Source organism: Strix uralensis, chromosome 2 (assembly GCF_047716275.1).
Source record: "Strix uralensis isolate ZFMK-TIS-50842 chromosome 2, bStrUra1, whole genome shotgun sequence".
Lineage (NCBI taxonomy): Eukaryota > Metazoa > Chordata > Aves > Strigiformes > Strigidae > Strix > Strix uralensis.
In genome coordinates, this window is record NC_133973.1 from 60,695,031 (window position 1) to 60,716,316 (window position 21,286).

Below are 21,286 nucleotides of genomic sequence, written 5' to 3' on the forward strand. Positions count from 1 at the left end.
CTCAGTTCCCCGGCAGATGCTTATCTTCACAAGGTAAATGTTGTCTGTCATGATTTTTTCATTGATCTAGATGTATCTTTAAATATAAATATCCATGTATATACTATATGGAGAGAGATCTCAGCTAATGCTGAGTATGAGAACACAAAGCTGTGGAAAATGAACAAAAATCACACATGCATCCATCCATGAACATTAAAATCACTGATGTGATTTAAATCCAGTTTTGTCGTAGCCTCTTTCTAGTAAACACATACGCCAGCGCAGTTGTCTCTTGAACTGGACTGACACCGTCACACTGGCGCCCAGTGCCAGCAAGGAGATGGGTGTGTGTCCTTCCTTTTGCTGGGGGGCAAGCTGTAGGAGGTTTTGTCGTGCTGTTTTGACTAGGGCAGCAAATACGCTCAGACCTCTGCTACCATAAATGGCCGATCTGTATGCTTGTGTTGTTGCTGCGTGATTCAGTCTGATGTGGGGCACAGGCTGGCCCCAAGTGTGTTTCTGTCAAGTTACCTAGAATACGATACAGCGTGTGCACTGAATTCATGCTTTTATACTAACTACAAAAAACTGACGCAACAACATAAACTGGACTGGTAGAACCCAGTGATATTGGATCTTCAAGAAGCTTGATGCTCAGGTAGGTCAGCTCCACCTCCCCCAGCCCCTGCCAAATTTGAACCAGCAGAATGGTTTATAAAGGCCCGGTTTATTGTATCACATGGCTTAACTATTTTTAAGCTAGTAATAGAAGCTCCAAAGCTCAATTTATGTATCATCATTCTCCTTGTCAGAGCCAGTTGCTCAATCTCAGAAGAGTTAAGGACATTTAGGTTTAAGAGTTGACTTTGTCAGCCAGTTAAAACAAGAATTATATCATGACATGAGAAATCCCATAAATCCACTGTTTATTTCTTTCCAGAATAAAAGCAGGCTCACATGTGCTAATCTTCATATCAGTAATGAATTTGCCTGAAGGGAACAGGAAAATTAGCAAGGCTATGTACTAATCCCAGGCAAGTCCAAGCAGCTCACAAACATTCAGCAGCTTTACTTCAAAAGTTGTTTTTGTAAGTGAAGTCTTCCCAAAATGCATTCTCTTGCTTGTCTGCTTGTACTAGTTCATTAGGATATTGAACATTCTCAACTTAATTTTGGAGATAATGCACCCCTTGTCTAGTTCTTCTGAAGTCAGCTATTGCTCTGTCTAGCTAAATAAAAGCAGTATGAAGCAGGCACAGGAAGGAATGGACCTAGCACTGGAGTCACAATGTCTTGAATACTTATCCCACTTCTGTTCCTGGGGGCATTGCAGGAACTTTTTTAATCTCAGCACTCTCTCTCAAAGGCGTGCAACTCTTGCCCAAGATATCAAATAAACAATATCATATATTAAAAACAAATACAAGGCCTTACACCGGACCATAAATCGCATTTTTATCACTTTAAGAAATCACTGACCCAGCTTCTTCTATTTAAAGGGAAAACAAAGTTCTGCCTAATATTCACCCGACAAGGTGGATGACTTACCTAATATTTTTTCACTTGCTCTTTCAAGAAAAACCCATATATTTAAGAAATAGCAAATGGGTGGAGAAACAGAGCCAGTGTGTCTGTCTGTTCTCTACACCATATACTTTTAGCCCATCAGGCCTCTTTTAGATGAGACAAGCTAAAAGAGAAGAGGGCAGTCATAACTCACCACAGTTGCAGCCCCATCCTTCCTGTGGGCAGAGGTTAGACATTGCTCTCTTTGGCATGGGTGACCTGCTGTATGAGTCTATCGGAGATGAAAGAACCAAATTATACACTAGATCTCCTGGGGAAATCCACTAATATCCTACAGCATTCATCCTTTGTCATAAAAATAGAGGCATTTCAATTAAAATATTGAAACATCTGGTAATATTAAACAAATATAAGCCAAATACACAAGTGAATCACTGATACAATTTCTTGGCAACGGAAGAATACAATTACTGCATGCTAGATAAAACTTCAATGGTTTTTCACAAGCAGATGGAAGAACATGCATTTTAGTATTTTATTCTTATAGTTCTTAAAGTACTCCAAATGCAGGGGTTTGAAAAAACTGTATTTTTGCTCCATTGAAGTCCTTTTCCTATTTCTAATCATCTGTTCACTTTCAAATATGTCTTTTACATCTGTGTAACAGAAAAGAGCAAAAAGCAAATCTTCTCTGTTCATGAAGAGGTTCAGGTTTGTTTCATAATCTTGCCAAGTGAAAAATACACAGAGGATAGTACAGTTTAGATAGTGGTCTAAACTGATTAGTGAGAAAAACACCGAAATGCACAACTGGGAGTGTAATTCAGCCCAAGGTACACTGAAAGCTGAGTGCACTAAAAAGTTTTCCTTAGCATTCAAAATTTGGCAGATACTGAAATGAGCATGAATAGGAGCTACAGTAAAAAGCTGCCAAATTTTACATTTAAGTATTGCCTGCTTGATGAATTTGTTTGGGTAAGTTTGGATAAGTATTTGAAATACACATCATGTTTGAAAACTGTCAAAACATTTTTCAAGCAGTCCTTTCACTGAGAGTTAGGATGAACTACACTGCCACCTCAGCTCCCTTGTCGAAGCGAAAGTGACATGATATTCTACAAGAAGATCCTGCTTTGTTTTTTCCCTCCTATAACGGATGGTAACTCCTCCTCCTCAAAGGAGGCAGACTGGAGAAAAAACAGAACCGAGGAAGGTGTGCCACAGGACCAGGTTGGAGCTCTTTGTTGTCATCTATTTAAACTCAGCTTAATGGTGAAGGTACCTCACCAGGAGCGAACTTGCAGTTTCGGCCCAGAAACGACAGTAATTTTTCATACCACTGCAGAGTCTGGTCAAAACCTGTATGGAAACTGGAACCTTAATCTCCAAATTGGGATCTGAAATTCACTGACAGCCCATAATGCCACGATGGGCAGCACGCTGATCCATGGGAGATAACCATAAAAATAGGGTGAAGAATAACTGTTAACTGATAATGCTTCTTGACCCAATGAATGTGAGAAATAATGAATTCAGATATTTAGTTACACAATGCAAGAGCAGTTGAGCTAGGAAGGCACAAGGTCAAAGTCTCAATGGGTAGTGAGGCAAATAGCAATGTAGTAATACCCTGACAACTGAAAATTAAGTGTACTGCTACATTTTATCCACAGATAAGTACCAGAACCCCATAAATTGGCAGTTTCTTGCTCACTACACAAGAACAGCCTGAAATATCAAGCCTTTGCTTTAATCTTTTCTTCCTAGGTGGCAGCAGCCAGTCTTTCCTCCTTCTCTCACACCACCAGCTCGTGAAGCCATAAATGGACAAATCCAGAGGAGATGGGAGCTGCTGAAATCAGTATTACAACAGCCATTCCCTCCAAACATCATCTTTAGGTTTGCCTGCTTTGTGGTGTATAGCTGTGCTCAAATTTCATGCAGCAATCTATGCCTGTTTAGACTGAAAAAAATCAGTAAGTTTGCTACTGGTCGCTTGGCAACCCTTGCACTGCCATCTCATTTAGTTATGGTCCTCTCATATCAGAAGGTGAGACAATGACACATGGCCCTGAAAAAGCGTCTAGTCCTAAAGGCTGTGATGACGGATGAGGAACACTTAACGCAAACACCCTTAAGTTTGCCAATACTAAGCCTTCTATTGCTGTGCGTATTTTCAGTAGATTGTGTGTTACCAAATCTAGGTGTTGTTCTTCAAAAGCCATGCCTGTCCTTCACACAGATCGAGGTCTTCTCTGCACTTCGCATTGGTAAGCACCCTGTGAAAACAGCTCACAGATTTGTTGCTACTGGCCAAATTTCTCCTAAAACGATTAAAACATCTGTAAGAAGTAAACCTGAATTGCTGATGGAGCAGGAAGACAAAGTTTCCCTTTGAAGGCTGCTTCTCTGCCAGAGCACCAAAATTTTTGTATTTCTAGAGCTACTAAGAAGGAAAATACATAAACATTTTTATTTTTTTTAATTTATTTTTAGAAAAAAATCACAATGTTGATAGGAGGTTTTAATAAGTAATTTTTAGGCTTGCAAAAGCTGAAGGATTCAAAAGTCTGGTTAGCTAAAATCTAGTTTGAGCTTCCCCCACAATTTTATCCCTCTAACAATCCATAACAATGGCTTATTTCTGTTTTCTCTACACTTGGCATTGATATGAGATACCTGTTTACTCATGCAGGTAAGCAGTACATTTCATTTCTTTGTATTTACATATATCAAATGTTTATATAAAAATCACTTTTCCACCCTGAAACACACTTAGAAGTTTTAGCATTTTTATACTAAGAACAGAAGTGGGACAAAAAGAGGTTTACAAATTAATTCCATAACAAAATACTAAAATCTGTGAAAAGCTTTGTTGCAAGCTAAGAAACATGTACAAGAAATTCTTAAATGAATTATCCTTGGTATACATTCATATCTGAATGCACAGTATATTTACATGTTTATCCAAATTCATAATGACTTCTAAGATGTTCCATGAAATGTCATCTTCCTGTAGAATTTTGTCAGGTGGCTGAAGCACATTACTAAGACACATACTGTAAAACTGCATGAAAATTGGAAACAATTAGAATGAAAGCCAACAGAACTGGTCAGACTATTCCTTCCAGACAGAACTAGTTATTATTCCAGACTTAGTCCTTTAACTGCTAAAGTTAAATGAGTTGCAGTTTTTCATGTTTCCACAGATCCTTGAAACCTTCCGGTGGCTTTCAAGAGCCACAGCAAAGCTCACAAGTGTTTTCAGTTGAGGATGCAATCATAGGTCCTCGTCCCGGTGGCAATCCTTCACAAGTCCAAAAGCATTCTTCACACATATGCTATTTATACTGGTTCAATGGACGCTTGTGGTGTGAGGCTGGGTTGTTCCGGTCAATCTTGCTATTATGTACTTTCAAATTGTAGTGCTGTTTCTGTCTTAAGTGCGTATGATAAGCCTTCTGAATTCAACATTGTTTTCTATTAAGTTTTTGGTTATGGAAGCCTGAAGATGTTAATCCCTGCTCCCCAATACTTCATCCACAACCATTTAGATAACCGCCAAAAATCAATCTCACCAGATGTACAAAATCCAATTATGGGTCTGATGTGCAAACCAGGCTTTTCCACATCTGACCAGCTCAGTACTTGCTAAGTAGGAAGAGCCAGAAAAAATGAAGGGTCTGTGTGCATTAGTTTGGGTGTTCTGAATCTGTACCAGACAGATCAAACAAAAAAAATGCAAAAAGAAAACTCTGAATTTTTGTCTCTTGGATGCTCAAGAACAAGTATCTCTTCCCTGGTGGCTGACCCAGGCAGCTACACAGATTGTATCGGCAGCGCCCACACCCAGATCCATTATCCACAGACAGTGAGCCATCTGCTTTCAGGTGCCCACAACATATATCAAGTTGTTTGGTTGGTACACTCACTGCGTACAGGATACTAAAAAAATGTTTGCACTGCCTGAAAGCAATGACATAACAAAACATTAATTGCTTATTGGTTTTGGAGAGGTAAGGAAAAGTTAAACATACTGAATGCACTTGAGATACACCCATTTGTCACAGGAGTAAAGGAAAGAATGTAAAGGCACAACATACTTCTACACTCCTGTCATTAAGGCCATATATTGGTGTGCAACAACGCTTCACAGGGCTAACCATACAGAAGTATGTACTCAGGTCTAAGTCACACTCCCAGAGGTGTTTCAAACAAGAATTGTTTTCTCATGCAACTTCAGACTCTGTTGTTTACATTACTTTTTGTTTCCTTTTTTTTTTTTTTCAGGCAGAATGCAGGCTCTCTATCCAGTTTCAATGATCTGTTCTTCATCATGTTTTCTTTAATTTAGTTCTCCAGAAGTGTGCGCTGAACTAAAGAGTGAAAAACTCAAGATTAGTACACTAAGTTAGTATACATTGCAAGTTATGTCTTACTATGTAACCGTGTATGTGGACAACAGACTTTTTCAGTAGGCATTTGAAACTGTAGGATAAATTCAGGTAAGCAGAGGCTTGATTCTGCGAAGCCAGTACCGTGCATACCCAGGGATATTACATCCCATATTTCTCACTCAAATCAATACATCCTACTAGATCCGTGTAGCTATCTACACTTGCAGTATAACCCAACATGCAGTTCCAGACTTGCAGTTTTGCAGATGCAGAAATGAAATGGAGTACAGTCTGCATTAACTGACAGAAAAAGTGGGTTATTGAAACAAAGTGCTAGCCTAGGTTATCTGAATTTTCAGGAAGTCAAAGATAAGTCTATATAAGATTTTAAAAATGCAAACCTGTTCTGCCATGCCACCTGACTTGGCTTAATGCAAGACTGCTTCTAACTAGAAGCTATGTAGGTACATTAACACTATATTACCAAAAGCAGAGCTAATGCCTGCTGACTCCCAGAACTTAGATCAGGAGTAACATCATGCTGACCATGGTTGCCCAGTTTCTTGGCTCAAAACATGCTTATGCTTGGCTGCAAAACTTAACAAAGGTATGAAATTAGGGAAGTAACATAACATCAGTATGTAGACAGGAGTAATCATTTATGATAACATCCCAAGTCTGACTTTATCAGTTAAAATAAAGTATGCATCATCTGACGCATTTCACATCTGAGTTCTGGTGAATCTTGGCTAAAATTTTAGCATATCCTGACTCCAACTGCCTTTGGTAGAGGTCTTTGAACAATACTGCTTGCTTCACTAACGCATAGCTGAATAGAGGACACCTGCCTATCTCCAGTCCTGACTTCAACAGCCAGTCACAAGAAAATGCTTTCTCCTTGAGAGTTTTATATATCTAACAGCTTAAAGGAAAAATGTTTATAAAGGGGATCATGAGCCAGATAGAAGTGTTTAGCAAACTGATGAAATACTTGAGAGAAATACAGTATAATTCTTTTTTTAAGTTATAAAAAACCATAACTAGTTCTGCGGGTTTTACTTAAGCCCACAGAAGAATATATTGCAAATTTATACTGCCTTGAGATTTTAATATTCAGTGTTTCAAAGACACTCAACAAACTTCAGCATGAGGTTGTACTGCTTCTTCCTTTGTTGACCAGTCACAAGGGTTAGAAGGCCAAGTTTTCCCCTATACTGTTTCCTCCAGATCTATCTATGGCTTTCCTACAGTTAATCACCTGTTCCATCCGCAAAGTATCCTAGACAACCACACCTGGAAGGATGAGGTTGTTAAGGTTTTTGTTGCTTTAAAAAGAGATCCTTCCACAGCTGTCATCATTGTAGAAAGATTTATTATTTGATGATTCTTTCATACAAGGATCATTCTCTGTTCACAACAGGGTTAGGGTTCTGTTCACAACAGAGAATGTTTTAGTTACAACAAAGTTCAGTGCTCCTTGTCTCCAGCATAGTTTCATTTCTACCCAAACACTATTAACATGTTTTAATATACACTCCTGCAGAGTTGTATATGGGTTTACAATCAAAAAAAGGTATCAGACTCCAATCAGACACAACATACACTAATAAAACACCTGTCAGCTAACTGCAGTTATGTATCACACTAAAGGAGCAGGCTTGTGTTTTCATAATTGTCTTCAGTAATACTTTTGCAGAAAAAATTCAATTCTTTACTTTCTCTAAGCTCCTGTATTTCAAAGACTCCTCAAGGTAATAAACCAATCCATTCAAAGAATAAAACACTAGGGAAGAGTGGCCATATTATCAGAACTGAAACGACTCAGTTTTAAGTTAGTTGTCATGGTAGTTACAAACATTTTTTTTTGGAAACAAAACAACAGAAGTATTTTTCTCCACTATGTTAGATATCAATAAAGTGCATTTAATAGGATCCCCACCAAAAAGTTGATCTTCTATCTAGGTTCTTCTCTTACCAGGTGGCTCAGATTGTGCTCCCCGATGGCTTTCCATATTCACATTCTCTTCATCTGCTGGGAAACAGACAGACATTTAGCACTCAAATTTTCTTATCTTTGAAGCTGTTAATAGAGATAATTTGAGAGAAGAAACAGCACTGAAGAAACTGGGCTACTTTTAACATGCATGGTAGATGTTACTCAGTTTCCAAACTTCCCAAATTACAAAACAGCAGTGCCAGGCTGGATGGCTGCTCTATTATGTCTCTCCACCAACCAGTCATAAAGACTAGACAAAACCAAAGCTTCTGCCCCACCTATCACTCACAGTACTCCCAAAGTTCTCTATCTAAATAAGATATAACTCAGATCAGAAAGGAAGCAGATAGCAAGCAACAGATGACTGCAGAAGAAAGAATCATTTGGGGATGAACATCCAGGTAGTTATCAGAAAACTAATACGTAGGCAAGCATCTTGTGAAGGCACAAAGGCAAGATTTACAAAATTAGAAACAACAAAGTATTTTTCAGCATGAAAATAGTCTCTAATCCCCAACCTCCACTCAATTTTCCTTAAAGAAACATTTGCTTGCAGTGTCTCCTGCTTAGTCTTTAGCAGAAAGTGCTTTTATTTTAAGAAGTGCAAAGCCTTAAGTCTGTCTGCTTCTGAAAGTCTAAATTTTGGGCAAGGCATTCTTTGGACATCCTGTCTTAGATGACTAGTAAGAGCAATTGCTCCTTGTGAACACAAATTCACTGTGCTACTAAAAGTATCTTATGCATAAGATCAATTTCTAGCCCCCATATAAAACAAGACTAATTTAGAATTCTTACCGCTTTGTTTGAAACAGAGTTTCTTCTTCTGGTAAGCAATAAAACTAGACACTGCTCCAATTACAGTAGCAACCACAGCACTTACAATTCCAGCTACTGCTCCCTGAGAAGCTGGGGGGGAGAAAAAAAAAAAGCTTGTGTACATTTTTCAGAATTAAAACTTGTATTGTCCCAAAGTAAACCCTGTGAACACTTCCAAAAACCAGTAATTTGAATTACATGAAACTGTGGTAATCAACTCTGTCATTGTGAATAATGAAAAGTGAATCCTCTAATTTTATAACCATTGATTTCTTAGCAATGTCTCTTGTTAAGCACACGTGTTTTAAGCTCCACTAATTAAAAAAGCTACTCTTTCATAGCCAAATCTAAGTTGTATGCATGCAATCACTACACCAGCATCTCTAAGACTTTAACACTTTTGAAAAATTTGCAACGTAGCAATTGTAAAGAATTATGAAAGATTTATCTGGCGTTTTTTGGCAGAGACAGAACACATTGCTTTTAAAATGGAAGGTATGCTCTTAAGTTTCAGATACCAGAACCACAGGTATTACACATTAGATCATGTTAACCAGCTTGTGGGCAAGGTTTTATCAAAAGCTCGGGTAGCCATAGGATCAATAGGAAGCACAACCTACTACCTTACCATTGCTGTCACTACCATCACCTCCTCCTTTTGGTAAACTGCCATCGTATAGATCTGAATCATCAAAGCTGCCTATAAAAAATGAAAATAATATTATCTTACATGTTTTAAGTTCAGTAAAAAGACACCTCAAGGCACATAATGACATGGAAGTTTTCTCTAGATTGTTCAGCTGAGTTCACGGTGGTTTTAGGCTCAGCATCATAGTCACAACATATTCACATTTCAAAAGCCACCCCAATCTCAAGTCCCTTTAGCTCAGCACTATACAGTTTGATGGCAGCACTGCTTCCTCTGGACTTCCTGAACAACCGAGAGAAGTCAGTGTCCAAGAGCAGGTAGTACTGCATAAGTCATAGGCTAAGCAAGCAAGAAGCCCTGTAAGCTACTTAACTGGAACAGCCCAAGTCTCACTATCCTGTTAAAGCAGAGAAAGGACATGGACAGGAAAGGTCTATTTCTTTTCAAAGCTGAAGCTGTGAATGTTTCTTCAGAGTTGGGTTTCTAAGTCACAACCAGTCTTTTGAAACTGTACAATACAGTAGTTAAAGGAAAAACAAGAGTTCAGCATGCCACAGTCCAGTAGCTGCAGTACTTGCATGACAATGGGAAGATAAAAATATAATTCCCTCCTCTGATTTATGGCAGGACATTGAACCAGTCCCTCTCCATTTCCATTGGACCCTACCTCATGGCACCTGAGTCCTCCTCCTTCCCTCTGCTGCCAAACGAATCTTTAGTTTATGCAATGCAAGTCTGTTTCAAGCAGCAAAACTAAAAGCATTGCATCAGGGGATGTTTTAGTTGGGAGGCAAAAGCACTGTACTCAGGCACGCAAGACCCGAATTCAAGTATCTGCTGCAAAGCAGGCAGGAAAATGAAAAAGAACCAGGGTTTGCATTCCAGGTAAGGACTCTTTACCACCACATTAATGGATAATGACATCACAGCTGCATCCATCTGAATCTGTTTTGTTCTGAGTCAGGCAAAGACAGAGAAGACCTCTAAAGCACAACAGGCAAGGAAGGACATGTATTTTAAGCCTACCTTTCAAACACAAAAGAGTTGTATTTCTTTAAAAAAAAAAGCAAAAATAAAAAAACCAACCCAACCTTTTAATTTTGAGCTTTACCTCTAGTTTAGATGCTTTAAGAATACCGATCACAAGTAGTTCCTACTTACTTTTTAGCATGACTAGCAGGGATGCAGTTTGTACGGATGAAAGGACTCAATCTAATACACAGGTGCTCCACCATAGGCAGCCAAGAACAGCATTGCTCCAAGCACACACTCTGTCCCATCCTTCCTCCTCCTCACACCATCCCACTTTTAAATGAAAGTGACTCAGCAGGTTTGATATGGAATTTCAAGACTGCTGCAAAGCTTATTTGTAAGACAATTTTTCCTCAATCCTCAGTGCTTATCCAGTGCAACATTGGACATGCACAGCAGTCAGTTAACAAGGAGTAATTATTAGAAGTTTAACTGAGATCATAAAACCATGTCACAACTCAGGAGTTTGTGCTAGCCTTACCAGTGTCTTTAGGATGTGCAGGTGGACCTGGCTTGGGGTTATATACACACAAAAGAGATACAGGAAAAGAAAGGTTAAGATATAAGAAGCAGACTACAATACAGCAACATTGAAAGGGACTAGGAAAGATCAACAAATATTATTCTACTGTTCAGAAATTCCTGTTAGGTCAGTCTTACCAGTGTCTTTAGGATTTGTTGGCGGACCTGGCTTGCGGTCATCTGTAGACAGAGTTAGAATAAAATGAGCAAAGTTACTAGTGTGAAGAGACCAAAAGCAGAGTGACCTTGAAAGACTATCTAACCTAAAAAATGGTATCAAATCTTCCCCATGTCATTTTCCTTTCCTTTCATTAGCTAACACTGTATTTGTTCGGTTATTTTAGGTTAAACACTGTACTTTAATGCAATTAACAGTGTTTCTGCTACATTAGCCTGTACGTCAGACTCTTGCTATAACTGAACATATACAGAAGAACTCACTGTTATGGAACATTTTAGTTTGCACATCTGATTTCAAATGCTGAACTTCTTTAAATTTTCTGCCAGGCACAGATTACTTGGCTGTTTCCTCTTTTAAGACTACCAGATTTTAACCAATAATAAAGGTTGGTAATTCACTTTAGAAAAAGAAAAATAAAAAGGACAAGATACACACAATAGAACTAGAAATATGGTCCCTACAATGACACTTCATTTAGCTTGCCACAAAACAGGAGAATAAGAGATCTTAGTAATTATCTCTGTACTGTCTGGTCACAATCTTTGTTGCCCACATCAAATTAACACACCAGCAGTGGTTTTCTAAAGCTGTGTTTTCACCAACAGCTGAACCAATCCAGCAGCCCATTTCTTCTGTATGCTACTTCTTGATGTTGCATGGTCTTGCCTCCTCCCAGATCTAGCACAAGTCAGATCAGGTTGTCTCAGGCTCTCTGCATATTCAGAGACAGGCACCTTCAGAGTACAGTTCTAAAATCCCAATTTAGGCTTGTCATTCAATAAAGGATCCTCTCTCCAATTGGAACCATCCAATTCAGTCAGCTAACTGTTTCTCAACTAGCCAACTGTTCTCAAAATTGTCAGCAACTGGAAACAGACTGCTTTAAGAGAGACAAAACTTCAAAGGGCTAAATCGAACAGAGCAGCAAACAGTGCTACTGTCCTACAGCTGTATGCCCTGTGTTAAGAAAGCTGTCTGTACTGCAACAGGTCTAGTGATGGTACTCGAAAAGCTATGGTGCATTATCTGCCTAAATGGACACATCTTCTACTGGCTGAGTGAAAACAATACTGCAATTTCTACTGCTGCCCACATTGCACAAGCACGTTAGAAAGAGTACCTTCCTTCATATTATTTCAAACAGATTAATGTTTCCTTGTGCTACTAAAGTTACTTCCTGGATAGAAAGAGATTACTTCAGATTTAAAAACTACTTCCATAAGTAACAGTTTATGGAATTAGTGCCATCTAGTGAAGACACAGCAATGAAACAAGTAGAAATGAGTGAAATACATACAGTTTTTGTGATCCAGACCCTTAAAAATGAAGGTAAATAAACATACCTAGACTGCAATGATTTTTATCTGTAGTCTCTTAATCAACTCAATGCCCTTACTACATTTAGGTAATAAAGGATGGATAGACATTGCATGAAGTACCACTGAGCAGTATCTAGGAAAACATGATACACAAAATGCACCCCATAATGTTTTCACCAAGAATATAATGGCATGGTCACAGAAGAGCACCACAGAGTTACCAGGCATTATCTGCCAAACTACGTGCTGGTTTTGGTAATCATGGTACATGCCAAGGGCCAGATTGAGGTGAGCATGCTCAAAATACACAGATTGAAAGCCAACAGAAGGGTTCTCACAGGGTTTTTAAGCTTGTGAAATCACAAAGTAAATTTGTGAAAGTGCTATCAGAAGACTCCAAAATGCAGAAATCCTTTTGCTATTAGGGAACTGCTTTCTTTTATGGAAATATCACAGCTCTTTGAATTGAAAAATTGAAAAATTCAGGCTCTTGAATTACTATGTATAACTACACTTGACTTCACAGTAAAAGACATTACAAGCCAATTAGATCTCACCAAAATCTGATGGTTGTGGCTTCTTAGATGGAGGAGGCTTCTTTGTAGTTTCTGTCAGGGATGGTTAGAAAAAGAAGTTTAAGTACTATTTAATACACTGTTCAGAAGATACATGAAGGACAAAAGTAAGCCTATGTCTATACAGTGAAAAGCACAAGATCAAGTCTATACAGCAAGACATCTTCCCCTTTAGAGGAATCCCTGAGTGTTCCCAAAGACAAATTTCAGTTCTCTCCAGCCAACATTTAGACATACCCATAACTGAATTGTTCCACTGAGGTTTAAACAAGCCGTATGTGGGGAAGGAATCATACTTGGTCATGCAGTGAATACTCGGAAACAAAAAAGTCAGAAGAGCAGCCACTGTCTTCCCACCTACCTCCCAAAATTTGCAAGAGTGTAATAATTACCTAATGCATCTCCTAAGTCGAAGTCATCAATATTGCCTGTAAAAGATGAAAGCAACAGTAAGAACACTGTTTTTTCTTACTCAAAACCAACACTTATTACAGTCATAAACATCTCTTTGATCTATCCTGAGGTATATTTTTTGCTTCCTGCATCAGAGTAGAAGAGCATTTTGAGTCAGGGCTGAAGGCAGACATTCTTTTCTATTTCTCCAGACCACTGTCCACACATCTCTTTAGAAAAAAAAAGGAACAGCACTAAAAATTGTATCTATAGAAAGGATCCGGAGGGCCAGAACATATATTCCTACAGTCAATATAATGCACTTAACACTTTATTCTTGCCACTGCTATTGCATGCTTTTTTAGTGCCATCCACAGCATATTCTTTCCCAGCCTTCTTTCCACTGAACCACAAAATGAGCAGGGGCACAGCTGCAATTCATAGGAATCTACAAGATTCAAGTGTGAAGAAGAACCTTGGAACACAAAGACCAGTATGAAAGTTATATGACTGGGTAATGGATTTAATACTTTGGCATTAAAAATTAATTTCCATGATTTTTTAAGACTTATCTTTTCCCCCAACAAATATTAACAGTATGAAGGTGGTTAAGTTATTAGCACAGATGATCTTGAGCAGTCTCTTCAACTTCCTAAAAGACAGCTAAATGCAGCTGTCATCACTATGGGCTCTCCACTCCAGGTTTCATTTTCAGCCCTTAGGAAAAGAACATTCTCTCTTGGTGCATTAGGTCAGTTGCTAGAGCTACTACTGCTTACCCAGCCAACTGCAAACACACTAACTCAATATATTCATGATACAAACTAGTTTCACAGCATGAATATAGTAGTGTGATCTCAGCAGCAGAAGTTTGTAAGAGAAATGGACAGTGAAAACAACTGCTTGGGATATTTTTTTATAGTTCAGCATTCCTACTTTCACTGAAGCATGGAAAAAGAAAAAAAAGCATGAAAGTAGATACCAGCTATTCAACAAAAAGACATCCAAATATACTGCTCCAGCCCCAAAGAAGCTGGAAGACTTTTTCTACCTACTGAGTATTAAGCCAGCCAGAGCTACCTTAATTCAGAAGATAAACACATAAAGCATTAATGTGTCTGGCTTTTCCTCTAAGAATGTAGCTACAGAAGAGGAATCAGAATTGGCCAATGCCAAGTCTGAAGAGAAGAATGAAAAACAAACATCAAAAATCAAACCACAAGCAGAATGTTCCTTCTGCTTACATGACAGGCCAAATTAAGACAAGGACAAGTCACAAGTCTACTACCAGGAATGGCAGATGCTCATACACTTGGTGACATCTTTCCATCTCAACTGAGGTCAAAACTGAAATCTCTTTTGCTTCTCAGATAACTGCACTAATAATGCCTTTTTTTTTTTTTGAGGAAAAAATGCAACTAAGATACATTTTAACTTTTTTAATATGGAAGCAAGGAATGACAAGTGGAATAAAAAAAAAAATAATCAAAGGCATGCTTGCAGTTTCCTGAAACACCCTACAAGCTAGTCTTCAGTCTGGCCAACTGAACTGCTACAGGAGAAACTGAAATCTGAAGTCTAAGCAGTGATACCCATACCCTACATTTGAACTGAGTCCACCTTGCTCACAGCCAAGTCAGGAGGTAGCACTGCCTGGTCTGACAGGCCCTTTCACGGAAAAAGAGGCAATTCATGGCTTTATTGCGGTATGTGAATGACGTGCCTTTAGAATGGCCTGGATACAGTAGTTAGGTATAGATCCTGGATAGAAAGCACGAAGATACTTTACTTGGTGTTCTTCACTCCAGGTGGAGGCCATAATCTCTTTTAGATACTTAGCTCATGAAAAACTGTTTCACAGAATGCAAAATATTTGCAGGTTGTTTATCTGAAGCTTACATCATCTTGCAATACAATCTTAAAAACCTCAGTAAAACGAGCAGTTGCCAAGACCCAAATCTCAGTTACTTCTGAAGTTACCCCTTTGTTTAGACTACACCAAGAAACCTCCATGTTAAACAGGCAAAAAAGGTCAAAACACTCTAAATTTAAACACATATTTGCATAGTTGTTTCACAAACTTGAATTCTGGTTGGTTTGTTTTCTCAAGTACATACATGTCTCAGGCTACAGTCCTCCAGAGAGGAATGCCTGTGACAGGACCTGATCAGGTGTTTGCCAGTCTAACACTTAAGAAGGCAGGCAAAAGGACCTGTTGAAGATGCATGCTCCTCAAAACACCCTACCTACCACAGTAGCAACCAGAGGATGGACCACCACCATCTGTTAACACCATCTGTCTCAAGGTTAAAGATATATCACTAAGTCAACGAATGTTACATTGATGGGTATATTTCAAGAGCACTATTTCTTTTTAGGAGTGGCAGAGGGAAAAACAAGCACATATACTCAATATTATGCTTTGGTACAGCTGAAGTTTTAGCCTCTTTTCTGCTCCAGGTATCTGAAGAGTCTCCCACTGCCACCATGAAACTTAAGTCTGAGGACTCTGAATGGTTCCAGCTGCAGGTTTTTTTCCCTCAAGAGGAGGAAACCAGTGTAAAAGAGTGTGCATTCGGTAACAATGCTATTTTAAGGGATTTTCACACATGATCTTCATGAAGAAATTGTTTAGGATGAGAATGTTGACTGCCAATATCACATAAGACATGCTTTGAGAGAGCAATAAACAAATCTGAGAGTTAAAGAAAAAAATCATTCTATACTGACGAATTATTCAATACTCTGCAACCACAATTCTGTTTTCCAAGCATGCAGCAAGATGTCAGGTTCTTCAAACACAGTACTTTACCACAATGAAGTAGGAGAAAATGTCAAAACCTAGCTTATGAAACTCATTACAATAATCTGCGCTCTGAAGTGCTGGCAGTCTGCTTTCCCAGCAAAGACTGGGTGTTTTTCCACTGTTCATGACAAACCTTCATATGTCTTTAAAGCACTTGCTTTTACTCGCTTGGCTTTTAGTATGGGTGGGTCCAACTAGAGTTCAATTACTTAGCCTGAAAGGAGAGAGGCTCAGTACCAGGGATTCAGCTGGTTCCAGGGAAGAAACAATGAGACAACAAGAAATAAAGCTACAGAACTAGAATAAAGGTAGTAGCAGGATCCAAGAAGGATAAGTCAGCAAGAATATGCTGTACTCCCTACAGGTTGAAGGAGCACCCAGAGTAACTGAGCTTATGAGAATTTTCAGAGTGTAAGCAAAGATAACTGCAAATAAAGCAGGTATTATATTATGTATAAAGCACAATACACCAGGTATTTCTAGCTCCTAGGGGCATGAGCAAATTCAAGAACATTTCAGAAGTATCTATACTATTTTCCTTCCATGTTCATAGCTCAAATACCAGGATCTCAAGAGACAGATCTTCAGCAGGCTGTCTCCAGTAACCTGCATAGTTTTGTCAGATGGGGGAAAAACACCAGGTAAAACAAAAAGCAAGCATGAAAAGCTGATGAGCTAGAGGGTATTCAAGAGAGCCAAGTAACTATGCAAATAGGAGTCCTTTGCAAAGACCCATCACCACTCTCAGATACTTACTGCTGCGGTATTAGATTAGTCATATTTACATTCCACTGCAGAAGGCAACACGAGCCTTGGAAAGTTCCCCCATTAGTCACATGTATGGCGACACACCAAGAAAGGAGACTTGCGATGAATCACCACAAACATTCTGACTTGAGCAACAGACTGCTTGAATTTTGTTTTTCTAAAAATGGTGGTGCGCTCCTCCTTCCCTAGTACCCTGCGCACCACAGGGTGCCACAGAGCCTGCATACTGCAGCTGGTCTTCCAGTTGTAAACCTACGGACCAGGTGACAGTGGTCAGCTTGGCCCCGTCCCACTGATGGATGTTACCTGCCGTTCTCTCAGCGGCCAACAAACATGAAGTCATAGAATCATAGAGTATCTTCAGTTGGAGAGGACCTATAAGGATCATCAAGTCCAACTCCCTGCTCCTCACAGGACTACCTAAAACTAAACCCTATGACTAAAAGTGTCATTCAGATTCTCCTTGAACTCTGACAGGCTGGGTGCCGTGACCACTTCCCTGGGGAGCCTGTTCCAGCAACCGACCACCCTCTCAGTAAAGACCCTTTTCCTAATGTTCAGCCTGAACTTCCCCTGACACACCTTCATTCCATCTCCTCGTGTCCTATCACTGGTCACCAGAGAGAGGAGATCAGCACCTCCCACTCTGCTGCCTGCCTTGAGGAAGCTGTAGACTATGATGAGGTCACCCCTCAGCCTTCTCTTCTCCAAGCTGAACAAACCAAGTGACCTCACCTGCACCTTGTAAGTCTTACCCTCGAGGCCTTTCACCATCTTGGTCACTCTCCTCTGGATATCCTCTAATAGTTTCATCATAGAATCATTTAGGGTGGAAAAGACCCTTAAGATCATCGAGTCCAACCATCTGATGTCCTTATATTGAGGTGCCCAAAACTGCACACAGTACTCAAGGTGGGGCCTCACCAGTGCAGTGTAGGGTAGGACAATCACCACCCTCAATGGGTTAGCTATGCTGAGCTTGATGCACCCCAGGACACGGTTGGCCTGTTTGGCTGCCAGGGCCCACTGTTGACTCATGCTCAACTTGCCATCAACCCACACCCCCACATCTCTTTCTGCAGGGCTGCTCTCCAGCCTCTTGTCACCCAATTTGTACACACAGCCGGGATTATTCCAACCCCAGTACAGAACCCAGCACCTGCTCTTGTTAAATTTCATACAGTTGGCAATTGCCCAACTTGGGTCTGTCCTGCTGCCTAACCACTCATTTTCATGAAATCTGCAAAAATCTTGAGCTCAAAGAGGCTTCTCATCTCTGTAGAGTTTACACAAGGTTTGGCAGCCCTCTTGTGGGATGAGGATGCTGGTAGCCACAAGGGCATAAACTCTTGGGCAAGTAGTTGAAAAGCAGCTTCTCCAACTTCCAGCAAGGAAACTGGATTTTATATTCCTGTGCTCTTTCCCTTTGGGGGACTGAAAACACAAGGGGTAGAAATATTCAACACCTAACCGTAACAGAAGCTACAGAAAATGCAGGGAGGCCAACACACTGAAACTTGTTCATGAAACTTCAAGTAATAGCAAAGCCATCACATCCCTTACAACTGCTTTTTGAGCTTACCAGTGCTTGATTTCAATCCAGGTTTTGCCCCACCAGCATTAGTTATCTACAATAGAAGACTTCTACTGCTCAGCTCACATTCTGACAGTTATTTTCCAACATGTCCTAAACAGGCAAAACCAAGAGGAGCAATTTCATCACAAAAAAACTGGGAGAAAGATGACTTGGCTCTCCATACCTTACTGTAAGAACTGCCTTTCTAAGGTTTTAAATGGAAGGCCTGAAACATGAAAACCACTCGCTGCAAGTGGAAGAATGTACTTAAAACTGTACTCCTCCTCTCAGCCAGGGCAGAGGTTTGCAAGCAAGATCCCTCTGCGTCAGGCAATGCAGATGGGATGTTTACTCCCACTGCCAAGCAGCAGTTTATAATTAGCGCTGCCTGGAGTCTCATGAAATTAAATCCCACACAGTTGGTTCCTCCTACAAGTACCCACCTATCGATGCTGCTTTTCAAGTTTAGTTTCTCTGCAGAGCAAGAGAAAACAAAAAGCTCTGTGTAACGTTCTGTTTAGAAGAACGAAGCCCCTTCCTACCTAAAATAAATATGGCTCAAACACAAATAACAACTGTAAATAAGCCAAAAAACAAAGATAATTTTTTACATCTGAGGAGTGTCTGCTTTCTGCACATCTGGAGTGTTCACTAATGCATCTGATGGGAATAAAATCAGCTAAGCCTCTGCTGCAACCAATAAAAAGATTTATTTCCACTTCAAAAAGATGCATGACTATCCTAATAACTATCACATTTAATTTTTGTACAGTGAGCCAAATGCTACTTCCCTGAAAAGTTACTTTACTTGCACCAATCTTGAAAATACAGTACAGGAAGTTAGGCAATTATGTGGCCTTATCTTTTTCTGATCTGCTAGAAAACAGTTTTTAGACTAATCTGTGATTTATTTTAATATTTGAATTACTAACAACTCCTTCCACATAAAAATGGCGATTTAATATTTTAGAAAAGCCAACAAGGTCACATTTTGACTTAAAACTATTTGCTTAAATAACTGTAGTCATGGGAGGGTTTTTTAACAGAACATGGTAAAACAAGCCATTTACTGGGGAAGAAAAATCCGTATTTTGAAATACAGTTTGGGGGATTTTGCTTGTCGAAGTTTCCCATGCCCTGGGCAACTTTTGTTGCCCCTTTGAACTGTAGAAAGTAGAAAAATACAATGGGGCTCTAAACATTAGCTATAAGCAGAGTTTTCCGGGGAGGATTTGATACAGGAATAAGAGGACAGAATGAATAGCTCTAAATCAGCAGAAAGCATACAGAAGAACCAAGTCAACCACAAAGCTAGAGAATTAACATGATGGCAACAGTCCTGCCAAATGCTGAGCTGCTTATCCAGAAACAAGAAGGGGTAAAAGACAACTACACAATAGTTACAAAAGGTCTAAGAACTCCGGTGAGTCCCTTCAATCAAGTAGTGAAAATAAAAGCAAATATTTGGCATCTTAATCACAACTTGCCCAGTGATGGGTTGTCTGCCACAGTCTGGTTGTTTTCCTACAGTTTGTAATTCCACATGTCCATAACTGATGTGACCACTTTCCCTCCTAGCAACAGTTTGGATGCGTGGTGATTCTCTTCTGGTTACAACCCTCAGCGTCAAACCAACATCAAACATCCAATGGCAAAGCCACAGGTCCCAGACCTCCTCCTTAAGCTTAAAAGAGCTTTCAAAGCACTGTCACTAACAGCAGCTTGGAAGGAGGTAAAGTATTTTCCATGCTTCGTGGAAAGTTGATTCTTGCAGAGAGTTCCTTCCCACATACTTAAAATTTTCAAACCTGGCTGACCAGAGTCCTGGGCAACCTGCAGCGGCTGACCCTGGGATGGGACTGGAAGGTCCCTGAAGGTGCCCTCCAGCCTCAGCACCCTGTGGTTCTGTGACTTGGGCCAACTGTAGTCACTGGACTAAACTCCTTGTGCTACAAAACTCATATAACTACAAATAAAATAAATCCCCCTGTCCCTCTGCAATTGTTTTTACAGATGAGAACTGAAATACATTGCTCTGTCTCATGAAGTTTGTAAGCAGAAACCTAAGCTAGGCTAACAAAAGCTGTTAGAAGAACATTTGGGTGACAGAAGCACGGCACTTGCATCGAGAAATGACAAGATTAAATTTTGGGGGCACTGGGATAGGAAGTGGGAAGACAGGAAAAGGGTTTTGCAAAATATAATAAAGATGCTGAATCCAGATGGCAACAAATAAAGAGATAAAGGACATATTTATTTGATTTTGGCTCATTTCTTCTTACCTGTAACTTCAGGAAGGCCTGACCATGCTTCAAGTCTGCAAATGTCATATGCTATGCTTATTGCTATTTCACCTAAATACTTGGCCTTACTCAGCATAAATCCTTTGTTAAAATTAGTGAGTGTTCTAATAAAGTATTTTCTAGAAAGCAAATACCAAGTTTCTTTTCGTGTAAAGTCAGGGACTATGGCAAAATACGACTGACAGACAGAAGCACAGTCTTGTCTGCATTCAGGTACAGCACGCCCTTGAGGAAAGTTGCAGGTGCTTGATTAAATACTGCCTAGCCTTACACTGTTTAAAGCCTGCATGTTGGTCCTTGTACCTGCAAGTGCTAGGCACACTGAAATTTTCAACCTTCTAGGTAACTGGTATTGATACTCTTCCTCGTAGCAGCCCTAAACCACAGAGACGTCACTCTGTGCATTAAGCATGAAGTTACTTGATGTCAGCAACGCCATCCCTG

At 39.7% G+C, this 21,286-nt stretch overlaps 1 protein-coding gene across 4 annotated transcripts in view; it reads right to left on the reverse strand.

Moving 5' to 3' along the window:
* Positions 1-3,976: 3,976 nt before the first annotated feature.
* Positions 3,977-21,286, reverse strand: part of CD99 (CD99 molecule (Xg blood group)) — a 30,837-nt gene continuing 13,527 nt past the window's right edge. Inside the window, exons 2-8 of one of the 4 annotated variants that reach the window (XM_074858893.1) lie at positions 13,389-13,424; positions 12,979-13,029; positions 11,060-11,101; positions 9,347-9,418; positions 8,698-8,808; positions 7,882-7,935; positions 3,977-5,885 (exon numbers count right to left, since the gene is read on the reverse strand). In XM_074858893.1, the coding sequence (XP_074714994.1) occupies positions 5,860-5,885; positions 7,882-7,935; positions 8,698-8,808; positions 9,347-9,418; positions 11,060-11,101; positions 12,979-13,029; positions 13,389-13,424 (392 nt within the window). In that variant the 3' untranslated portion in view covers positions 3,977-5,859. Of the gene's footprint in view, positions 5,886-7,845; positions 7,939-8,697; positions 8,809-9,346; positions 9,419-11,059; positions 11,102-12,978; positions 13,030-13,388; positions 13,425-21,286 lie in introns of all 4 variants that reach the window. The other 3 variants (XM_074858895.1, XM_074858892.1, XM_074858894.1) reach the window with 3 other exon arrangements.